Here is a 12,919-nt window from a genome sequence, read left to right as displayed (position 1 = left end):
GAAATTCGATATTGGTGCAGTTATAATTACCTAAAATTTTTGTTTAAAATGTGGCGTCCTTGGACAAGTACTGATAGTAATAACGAGTGTGATAACAACGCAGACTTTTTCCAGTATAGTGATTCCAATAGCAATACCAGTGCGAAAAAGAGATACCAGTGAATAAGATTCGGATGCATTTGAATATTGAAACATAGAGAGTATGTTTTAATGTCTATAAGAATCTACATCTCAAGTTTGGTTTCGAGGGAAAGAAACTGTTACAAGCAACATCAGATTTGACCGAAATTTCTTGTTCAACTGTACGTAAAATAGTCAAAAATAAATCTTATGAACGCAAGACGCGATGTGATACAAGATTACCTTCAGATGTTCATCTAATAAAATCATGGAAAAAACAATATACGACTGTTACAAAAGCAATGAGATTCCTACGACTGAAATCATAAGGAAGAAATTGAATACTTCCGGTCATAACGTAAGCTGCTGTGAGTTGACAAAACTTGGATAAAGAAACTAGGATTTAGATTTAAAATAATAAACAAACGTCAAGCAGTTTTGGAAAGCAGAATAATAGTAGAATACTTAGTGGAATACTTAGAATAAATAACTAAAAATAGACAAGAAAACAGCAAATTTTCTATTTTTACGAAACTTCGTATGACATTCACGACACAGTTACGAAAGGGTGACCTGATGGTTTGAGAATGTGTACGTCTAACATGGCTGCAAACAAAGGATCGCAACTGATCATTGTGCATTGCGGAGAAAGTAAAAGATGGGTTCCGAATTCTTTGAAATTATGTGGAAAAAAACTTGAGGACTGCAATGTTAACTATCATAACAACATGAACATTGATCTCAAATTCGGATGCGAATAGTGTAATAGTTTTTGACAACGCTTCCTATCATTCGCGGCAGCTCATCAAAGTACCGAATAACAATTCGAGGAAAGATGAAATACAAAGTTTTTTGATGGATAACGATTTGTATTTTGAAGATTACTATACCAAAAACCAACTACTTGAAGTTTTACAGACAAAAACATTTGAAAAAGTGTATGCCCTTGAGAGTATTGCTGAAAAGTAAGGACACACCATACTAAGACTTCCCCCCTATTTTTGTGTTTTCCATCCCATCGAGTTGATTCGGGAAAAATTGAAACAAAGCATCAGGCGTAAAAATAACTTTCCAAAATTTATTAACAAGATAATAGAGCTAATTAAGGAAGAAGTATGTAATATTACCGAAGAAGACTGGCAAAAAAGGATCGAAAAAGTAATTTTAGTTGAAAAAGACTATATGAAGATTGGACACTTCCATATTAATGGTGGAAATACATTCATTATTGATTTAAATGGTGACAGTGATAGTGAAAGAGAGAAAATGGAAAATAAATTATCAGACGCTTTCGAAGAAAGTTAATGAAAATTAGTTAGCTCCCTAACTATATTATTAAAGGGGAGCTGTTGGGTAGGGTAGAGTAGGTTGTACTATATCGTTTATTTAAACTATATCATCGAGAGCAGATGATAAAGATGAAAACATTTTTCATCCTGATGTTACGAGATCAAATTCCAACCAAACATAAACTGGGTTGGTCGATGTGTGATTCACAGCTCAGGAAGATTTTAATTTCTAATAATACAGTCACATAAGGAATCTTTCCAATAAGTTTTTTTTTATAGTGAACTCCAAATGAAGCACCCCTCTTACCCACCAATTGTGATACCAGTAATTTTGAATGTTACAGTTGTACTCAAGTAGAAGTTTTTCAACTATCATCGTCCAATATATCAGAAAAATTGAATCAGTTACACAGATGTTATTCATCGTGATAGTTTATTTCTTTTTTTCATACTTTTTTCACACTACATTCAATTACTTATAATACATGCTATCATTACTTCTAATAACATACCAATGACAACAGAAAAAGTAAAAATGTTTCATCCCGTACTGTTATTCATACCTAACCTATTCTTCTTCTTTATTCTACATTGTTAACACTTCATTCATACCACATGTGAACTACGCATATACTAAAATTTGAGAAAATCATTGCAATGAAGTAATTTACTGCAATAACAGGCTCATCGTTTTGTTAAAAAAAAGTGCCAGAATGAGATTCAGTCAATTTCTCCATCAGATTACTGAAAGAAAATTCACAAAGGGCAAAATTAATAATCCACGTCTTAGTCTTCGGAGCAATAGTGAATCTGTAGGGTAGAAAGAAAACCAAACCATTTTGTTGGAAGGTAATACATAGGTATGAAGGCATAGTTTCGAAAGGGGTCATCAAAATTAAGCAATGCGGGCAGAGGAAAATAGGGTTCCAATTGACTAACCACCCGTAAGATTTTATTGTAGCTCAGAGAACAGTGAGTTTGATTAAAAATTTTAAAAAATCAATCGATAAGAGAGGGATATGTGTATGGAGGATTGTGAAGATGTTTCGTTTTCAGATAGCTTTCATGACGATCTGAGGATAACTCATCGGTGATATTTGCCAAACTTGAAATTTTCATTGAAGAATGCCATTGAATTTTACATCAACGTCAATAAAACCCACTTCATTGGGTGGAGCTAGTTACACCCTTTTTTGACAAAAATATTTATTATCATAATATATCGTGGTTTGAATAAAATCATTTTCTTTGATATATTATTTATTTTTATTTCGTTTCACAAACACATAGACAGTTTAATATTCAGTTAATTCTAAGGAGTTCTATACACTAAATTAGGTTTCACAGTTTTGAAAACAAATTTTATTTGTAATGTCGAACATTCGATGACAAAATATTTGTGCTTACCATTAATCAGACTTCTTACTAGGGTTTGAAGACAGTTCGTTTTTTGAGCTGAAGGAATTACATCCACTATTCATTATATTCTATGCAGCACTGCAGAAAATCTTTTCATTTTTTAAAATATTAATCAAAAAACATCTCCACAGATAATCAATATGTAAAATTCTGAAGCATTCAGAAATTCAATATTCCAGAGAATTTTAACTTTGGAACATTTCTAGTTTACTACAGATTCTTGGTGAACAACCTCTGGTTGAAATCAATAATATCTGAAGTGGATATCACATTATTCAAAGTAGTTTTTCCTATCTTCGTCGTGCTTGAGATATCATGGTAAAATATGAAACCAAATACATAACAATTGCTGTTATTTGGAAATAAAAACCGCATTTTGCAAATACTCAACAACTGGTGGTCAGAATAAGCCTGCAAGGTCACCTGATTTGAGTTATCAAGTCTTGTATTGAAGTGAGGTTCACCAAGAATCTGTAATTTATAGAATATCATAAACATAGGTTCCCATGTAATTATCACCATTCACTGAAAACTAATCAAAACTAAACGTTAGAAATATTGATATTACAGGGTGGAAGTAGTAGATATAAGAATCTTGATATTTTTTTGACAGATATGTAACTTTCGATAGTTTGAGAGGTTTTGTGAGAAGTATACGCATTGACATATTTTTCACTTCGACATAAATATATTTCCAATATTAGGTCTCAAAAAATGTCATGTATGATTATATTACTTCTTGTGGGTGAAGCTCATGGAGCGGTTCCAGTTTTTTCCTATCTCTATCCTGTTATTCAGGGGCCCTGTAAAAGGAAAAAATGATTGTACCAACAATAGAATTCCAACGAAGAAAAATCTTCTACGAACGTGGCATGGAATTGCTCACCAGTCACAAAAAAAATGAATAAACTAGTAAAACAGTGCCGAAACTACCAATGATGAAAATTGAAATGAACATCATTTGGACATCTACAACCATCTCAAGAACATTAATAAGCACATATATAAAAAGAAGCAACGGAAAGGAGCTCATCTAAAAGAACACCGAAAGACGAAGAGGTGTGTGAGATTCTTTCCAACCCCACACTCAATACAAGGAAAAATTCAAAGAAAAGACACATACTCAATTGGTTAGAGTGGGACAACTAAGAAGCATTCAGCATAATCACTAAACTATCACATGAAAAGCCTAAAATTGTAAGTAGGAGGCATGATAGAAAGTATATGAGGATTGTGTTGGTCCAATCAACTACAATAATCATGCGTAGTGGGTTTTCAATTCTTCATTAAAATGGGATGTTTTGGAATGATAACTGAAATTCAACATCTCATCGAGACAGACTAATATTGGAAATATATTCATTCCAAAGTATTGATCAGTTACCGAAAGTCTACAAAATTTCATAATTGTGATTGAGGATTTATTAGCATGCCTATTGGTTTAAAAAATGACCCGTACATATGACAGCGTTTTCAATTTCAGTGGCCCGAAAAAATCTAATGATTATCACAATTATAATAACTGTTCAAATGTTATCTCACTTTCTGTAACTTTCACATAAACGTTTCAAGTTACTGCTGCAGATGGGGTCATCCTTTTTTTTTAAAGTAAATTACCCATATGATCCGAATATTTTTTTTACAGATGAAATACTATTATGTATGGATAGGAAATAATGACTTCGATTTTTTTTTACTCCAAGAAAGCTCTCCCAGGATTTCAATTACATTCATTCTTATTTCTTAAAGTCAGTACAATTAAACCTATTAAATTATTGATGTAATAAAACTATCACGAGGCCATCACGAGCATCTTATAACTCCATATTCATGTTGTGTATCAGATATTTTTCAAGTATTTTTCTAAGAATAAAACACAAGCACTATAGGAAAATCCTTGATCAAATCCATCTGGAAAAACGTTGTCATGAAGTTTATTCCACATGAACGCAGTTCTCCAGATGGAAGAGTTCTTAAACAGTAAAGTTCGAGGTGTATTGAGTTGTAACTCAGAACGATAAACAACCACAGTCCGTCGCGTATTTAAGATATGTACCACTCTTGGTGGAATCAAATATGCCAAGTCACTTGAACACCTCTCGTGAAAGTATCCATGGAAGAGAGACAAATCCCCAACCTTTCTTCGATGTTCCAGACTATCAACATTGCAAGTGATGTTCGTATCTCCAATCAGATAGGATGGCTCTTTTCTGGATAGAATCCAGCAGCTTCAGTGTATGCTTAGGGGCGGAGCTCCATACATGGGTCTGACCATAGATTTATAAAGCATCAAAGGTTGCTGGGGTTTGTACAGTTTTCTGGTTCGGAACAGTGTTCCAAGCTTTTGAGAAGTAGCCTTTGCAATTCCAGCGACATGTTTGTAGGAATTACTAGTTGGCTGAGCTAACTGTCTCTGGTCAGGTCTGCCGCTAGCTGTTTGATTCGCCCACGTGCAATACCAATTATGCCGCCCTACGACTACATATGCTGAGTTGGCACATTGATATGTCTACCAGTTATATTTATTTCATACCTGAATCAAATTATATCAATATCTTCAGGAGACGATCATCACTATCAGATTGGATATTCTGGTAGTGATTCTTAGGGTATACTTTTCATTTGGGGTAACTTCAAACTGGTAGAATTGTAATTCGGTAGACTTTCAACTTGGTAGATATCCTGATTGATTTACATCGACGTTGGTTGAAATATAACTGGTATACTTGCAATTGATAGAATTGTCTAGGGATATATCAGGATATTGTAGAGTTGTCATAGTTGAAAATATATAACTAATTGATTTATTAATGTGCCCCTTCTGATTTGCCTTTGACCAATAAGGTTAGTCGCACCGAAGCAGAAGAATTCAGATGGAAAATCAGAGAACAGCTGGATCAAGAATCAGTTCCAACATCTAACATCGGCGATGGAGAACGAAGAGCTCTGAATGACCTACGAAGAGAACATCATAAAAATCCTACCTGCAGATAAGGAAAACGCAACTGTTGTGATGGATACGTAACTCTACGAACAGAAGATCGAAGATGTTCTTCGGAAGTGGCAATACACGAAGATTGTACGGGACCCTACTGCATCAGTTGAAAGGAAGTTGACTTTAAAAAAACAACAAGCCTATTTTTCGGAAAAGGTGAGATCATCACTAACACCGCACCACAGTAAGTTCCCTCACCTGTATGGATTACCCAAGATCCACAAGAAGGGTATTCCACTCACACCGATCATTAGTTCCAATGATTGAGCTACTCAAAAATCGTCCAGATTTTCATTTCCAATTATACAAGGAAAAACTTCATCTTCTGTGAAGAATTCAAGACATCTTGTTGAATTACTAGAGGGAATCGAAGTCACGAAGCAAGATCTATTATTCAATTTTGACTTGGAAAGCCTTTACACCAACGTTTCGGTAAAAGAAGCACTTCAAATCATACGAGGATCTGGCATGCTGTGTACGGAGCTACTATTTCCAACTGACGGACGAATTCTTCAAGCAAGAAGCACTTTCACCAGTTATAGCCAACATATATTTTTAAACAGAAACAGATATATATGGAGTGATTTTAAACTTTGGCCACTAAAGAACCCCACAAGAAGCCCCAAGTCTGGTTGAGATACGTTGACAATACCTCCATAGTATGGAACCATGGAAATACAGACACTTTCTGAAGCACATCAACCTTCACAATGGTGATGGGAGTTCTCAACGAATTGCCATACTTAGACGTATTGGTGAAGAAGACCGACACCAAGTTAGAAACATCTGTATACCGAAAACCCACTCACATGGGACGGTATCTGTCACGAATCCAACCATCATCAATCTACCAATGAGGAATCATCAAGACTCCACCGATTCGTGCTTTTGGGCTCTGTGATACGAAGGAAGGTCTCGAGAACGAACTACATAAAAAAATATCTTCAACGGAATGGTTAATCTAAAGTGATGGTGGAACAAATTTTGGTTAGAAGATAGCCAAACGACATTTGGTACTGCATCTTAGTCCTAACGGATGCCAATAGATGGCAATGTTGAAGTTGAGATTGCGCGCCGCGCCGGTCGTGAAATGTGCCTATGCGCTGCAGTTTCTTCAGCTGTAAGTGGGGTGCAGAGTTGCCAACCGTAGCGGAATTCCGCTACTGTGGCGACATTTACTCGACGGTAGCGGCGCAGCGGATTTGAACATAAAGTAGCGGAATTTTATACAAATAATCAATATTGAAAAAAATATGGAAGAAGAGGCACTGGACAACACTCGAAGCTGACAGCTGACACTTGAATAATTGAATGCACAGTCAATACGTTATAGTCTCAGTAGCTGAGGCCATTACATGATAAAAGAGATGAATATTTTCATTCATTCCATAAATCTTATAACCTCCAATATTTTGAAACTAATAGTCTCGACTGTCTAGAGTATTATAAATTATATGGAAAAAATTACAGTGGAAATGGAAGATACTTCATCTGATTGTAGCCTGAGCTGGATTATACCTGTCGCGAATGATCGTTCAAGAGCTCAGTGTGACTATACGTACGTGAACAAATTGATATTCATTTTTACTTTTCGAAATAATTATTTTCAACTGAGAAAAAGAAGTTTTATTTGTTTTTCGGTTTATTTGGTCGAGAAAACAGCTTTCAAAAATTAACTGCTGTAAATTTAGAAAATTGGGTACCATCTACTGAGTTGCGCGGTTGAAAACTAGCATGATCTTGATTCCTGACGTCAGTGACAGTTCAGTTTTGTGGTATCTAAACGGTACACAAACTACAAACTGTAAGTTCTGTATATTTAATTTTGGATAGGACGCATGCGCTAACTGATTGCGTCAGATATACAAGTGTAGTGGAATATGAATAAGTGTAGCGGAATTTTGGTTCATGTGTAGCGACTTTATAGTTCATTCAGTTGGCAACACTGGTGGAGTGGCTATTTAATAGGACAATGACTTTGATATTATGTGATGAGTCGCACAATTTGCCGCCTCTTGGACTTGCAGCCCGCGTGCGGTGCACGCCCGCTCACGGCGGGACTGTTCCTGTAGAAACACGACGAATTCTAACTTGTCAGAATAAGTTCTGTATGTCGCTAAATTATGTTAGAAAAGCGTGCAAAACGTTTCATTACATCGTGTTCCAAAATAAAGGTGTACTCACCGAAAGATTTATTATTTTGCCGTCTGTACATTTCCAAGCAGGATTTTCGGTGAACCATTCGATGAGTTACAGCCTGGTATTTTTTGCGAAAGTCCTTCTCCGACTCGGTACTCGAAATAGAATCGTCACGAGAAGGTGGAATCTCTGAAAAGGATAATGGTCAGTAACAGAGATCTTCTTTGCAATGATAATTTGAAAATTTGATTGTGAGTTGAAAACATGTTTTCGACGATACAAGCTGCAGGTTGGTACACTACATATTGCAACGGAAGATTTTTTCTCATTCATGGACAAAACATAAGAACTACAGGAAACTCCTTGAGGCGCTCTAAGAGCGGTGTCTGTGCGAAAGTAGCACTTCACATTGGATTTGAATCGCTGGAGATTGAATTTATTTGAAAAAACCTTCTCAGGAAGTTTATTCCACACAAACGCAGTTCTCCAAATGGAAGAGTTCTAAAACAGTGAAGTTTGAGGTATACTGAGTTGAACCTCAAAACGATGAGCAGCCACAGTCCTTCGCGTGTTTCTGATATGTACCGCTCTTGGTGGAATCAAATGTGTCAAGTCACTTGAACATTTCCCGTGAAAGTATCTATAGACGAGAGACAAATCTTAAACCTTTTTTCGATGTTCCAGACTATCAAGGTTGTAAGTGATGTTCGCATCTCCAATTGGGTGGATGTCTCTTTTCTGGATAGAATCCAGCAGCTTCAGGGTATGCTTTGGGGCGGAGTTCCATACATGAGAACAATACTCCAAAGAAGATCTGATCTGAATTTTACAAAGCTTCAAAAGTTGCTGAGGTTTGTACAGTTTTCTGGTTCAGAACAGTGTTCCAAGCTTTTGAGATGCACCCTTTTCAATTCCAGGGACATAGTTTCAGAGGAAAAACCAAAATTGACAATAAAAGGGAGATTCATCTTGAAGCAAATGGTATCCGGATCAATGATGGAACAGAAGTTGCCAATAATTTTGCTTGCCACTTTGCCAGAGAAGCCTCGGCAGCTCTGTTAAGACATGTAGGTCAGAACATGTCACTACCACATACGGTCTCGGAATTTAAGGAAAACTCAATGTTTTTTGAAGAAGTGCTAGAACCTGAACTAGTTTCAACAATGACCGAACTAAAAAATAAAAAATCGAGTGGCCTAGACGATATAACAATAAAAGTTCTGAAATATGTCATTCCATCTATGTCTGAAATTCTATTAAATCTTATTAATCACTCTATAATGGAAGGTGTGTTTCCGAGTGTCTTCAAAACAGCCAAAGTTATTCCTATTCTTAAAAAGGGTTCACATGAAGATATAGATAACTATCGCCAAATATCATTACTGAGTATTCCATGAAAGAATACTAGCAAATAGAATTATTGCGTTTCTCGAAAAATACAAGATTCTAACCGATCATCAACATGGTTTTAGCTAGATCAGTTGAGACTGCTATTGCTAGAAAATTCGAGTTTATTTACAATGAAATCGATAAGGGGAAGTACTAGTTTCAATAGTATTTGACTTGGCTAAAGCGTTTGATTCAGTAAATAGTGACATAAAGGTTATTAAGTTATATAATATTGGCATTAGAAAGTTCCTTCTGGAATGAATAAAATCTTTTATGGGAGACAGGAAAATGGTAATGACTGTGAATAATGCAGTATCTGATATTCAAGATATTATCCTTGGGGTACCACAGGGGTCCATTTTAGGCCCACTGCTTTTCTCTATCTATATAAATGATCTTCCGAAGTATATAAAACAAGGTTCCATTATCCTATTCACAGATGACACTACCATAACAGTTTCCGGAAATACTACGGAGGAGCTAGGAAACAACATTAATTCAGTTATGGATGACATGATTTCTCGGTGTGATTAAATCAACTAATACTGAATGAAAGCAAAACAGAACATTTAAGCTTCGCGTTAAGGAAAACAGTAAAATTCAACAACATTCAACTCTCGGAAACAGTCAAACTCTGATATGTTTATAGATAAAACCTTGTCTTGGGAGCCCCATATCGATCATGTCTGCAAAAATTGAATCAAACGTTATTTGCCATCTGACATATCAAAGATGAGCTTAGTTTAGATAGTATCAGAACTGTTTACTATTCACTGGCGTACTCACATATGGCTCAAAATATATCAATGTGGGGTTCTTCTGTGGGGGCAAAACGTGTTTTTATTGTTCAAAAAAGAATAATTAGAACTATCTTTAATATAGCATCCAGGTATAGCTGTAGACCTGCTTTCAGCAAGAACAAGATGCTAACGTTACCGTGTATCTATATATATATATATATAAAGCTATGCTCAATGTGAAAAATTATGTACCCACTCTGAGAGATGAATCAATAGTTCATAACTATGCAACACGAAATAGATATTTATTAACTATCCCAAAACATAAAACATTGACATTCAAGGAATCACTTGCATATAATGGCATAATATTATTCAATACGTTGCCTCAAGATATTAAAGATTTGCATATTATACCATTCAAAAAACGAATAAAGGAGCTATTAACTAATAAGGGATATTATAGCGTAGAAGAATTCTTAGAACGGGATACACTGTTATCATGATTATTGCTTTCACTGCATTTCATTCATCCTAGTTAAAGATAAATTTACTTGATGAGGCCAGTAGCCAGAGGCACGTGTCCGCGGTTTGCCAATAATTTTTTCTTGAGTGCTGTTCCGACTTATCCTATCCTTTTTGAATTAAATCATACACTCGATAACACCTCCTTCTATATATTTATATCCTGGACTCGGAAGTCACGCAGGTAGCTGTAGCTGCCTCCGTGGTGATGTTATGATATCCTAGAAATTCTAGGTCTCCTAATTGAAATCACAAATGTGCGGTAGGCTCCTGTTGGTGACTCCGTTCGTTTGTGCTGTTTTTCCGTTTTTGACAACCAAGTGTTGCCCATCTCTGCACTTGGCTGCGCCGCGCTGATGAGGCCAGTAGCCAGAGGCACGTGTCCGCGGTTTGCCAATAATTTTTTCTTGAGTGCTGTTCCGACTAATCCTTTCCTTTTTGAATTATATATATATATATATATATATATATATATATATTATATATATATATATATATATATATATATATATATATATATATATATATATATATATATATATATATATATATATATATATCCATTCCTTGTCTAAATTGTAGTAGTGAATATATTGGTCAAACGTCAAGATTACTAAAAGACAGAATCTCGTCACATAAGAGTGACAGTAGATTACATCCTGAGAGATGTGCTCTCAGCAATCATATTTACAAAGAAGGTCATAACATGAACTTTAATTCAGCAAAAATTTTATCAACTGAAAGAAATACATCTAAAAGATTGTTTTTGGAAATGTCTTTCATATTACAATCAGATAACTGCCTTAATAAAAGGTCTGACATTGATCATCTCAGTGGAATCTATGCCTTCTTATTAGACATTGATAAAAATTTACATAATTTCCAAATGAACAATAATTCTGGGTTCTCTTCTCCAATATAAATTCATAATATTTGATATTGTTTCAACAAAACTTCCAACCTCCCTAAGGCAGGGTTTTATTTTGAGTAAATATTTTCTTCATTCCATTCCTCAAGACCACTGAGGATTTTGTTAATTAATTAATATATTTGATTTGGTGGATTTTCTCTCATTTATTTACTTACAGAACAGCAGATGTCTCTGATCACACTTGTTCCATAATCAGTTCCCTTTGTGTTCCAGATTGTTATCATTTACAAACTAACACACCTTTATAATATAATGACATGACAACTGTCATTGTCTAAATGTCAACTGTCTTGTGCCTCTCTCTCTTGTTTCTAAATGCACATGGCGTTTACCGGTATTCCCATAATTTTAAAACAAATAACGATTTTTATTAAAAGTTTTAATTCATTATTCTTCTTTGTATCCAGTGAGGTGTCTACCTCTTTTAACTTGATGACTATTTTATTGTATTGACATGTTTCAATTGTTTAGATATAACATTCTTTTCGACACGGCCAACCTCACTAACAGTAAGTTGTATAAAAAAAAATTTTATATCATTATTAAAATAAAAAAAACTTTTTCATATTGTATTATCACCATAAAACATTTGTAGCTTTTCCCTGAAGATGATAATAAATTTTATCGAAATATTGGAATAACTTGTGTTATAAGAGTACACTTCCGTTCTGCTGTTCACCCAAAGAAATTCCCAAGTTTTTATATATATATATATATATATATATATATATATATATATATATATATATATATATATATATATATATTAGTTGTATGTGTATGTATGTTTTATTTTTTATATGTGTATATGTTAAGTACCTGTCCGATCTATGTTATACTGTGGACCGTTATTATTGCTTTATATAATTTTCATATTTTTATTTATGACATGTCTTATATCATGTAAATGATCGAAAAGACGAATAAAGTTATTATTATTATGATTGCCCCAACAAACTTATTGGAGCAGAAAGCGGAAATGTCTGTCCTGACATTATTATATCCAGTTCGGAGACATTTATCTTCTTGGAGAAAACCGACGCATGTGTTTGAATTGAATCTGGTTACTTTCCCCTGAATTCGAAATTACCTCTAGATCCTCATTGAGATATGCAACCTCCTGCTGCCGGTGAAGATGTGCATCCGCAGCTGATCTTCTGGAATCCAAATGGAATGACGAGACTAGCGTGCTGTCGTCAGTAAAGCTATATATTCGATTTTTGTTTTTTCAATAAGTCGTTGATATACCAAAAAAGAATGTAGGAGACAATTTGGCTGCCTGGGAACACCACCGTGGATGGTAAAACTATTCCCTGCAAGTGGCTATCCAGCTCTTGACTCTTCATGTTTCTCGATTGCGTTATTCCAAATA

At 34.9% G+C, this 12,919-nt stretch overlaps 1 protein-coding gene across 1 annotated transcript in view; it reads right to left on the bottom strand.

The window, feature by feature from the left end:
* The window catches only part of LOC111517445 (uncharacterized), an 86,793-nt gene that overhangs the window by 16,617 nt on the left and 57,257 nt on the right, over window positions 1-12,919 (bottom strand). Inside the window, 1 exon segment of the mRNA XM_074181940.1 lies at window positions 8,008-8,151. Coding sequence (XP_074038041.1) covers window positions 8,008-8,151 — 144 coding nt within the window.

This window comes from Leptinotarsa decemlineata, unplaced genomic scaffold (assembly GCF_025532065.1).
Source record: "Leptinotarsa decemlineata unplaced genomic scaffold, Ldec_3_MD MMD2_P_RNA_scaffold_2, whole genome shotgun sequence".
Classification (NCBI taxonomy): domain Eukaryota; kingdom Metazoa; phylum Arthropoda; class Insecta; order Coleoptera; family Chrysomelidae; genus Leptinotarsa; species Leptinotarsa decemlineata.
Note: the sequence above shows the minus strand (reverse complement) of the source record. Positions and strands in the feature narration are given on the sequence as shown.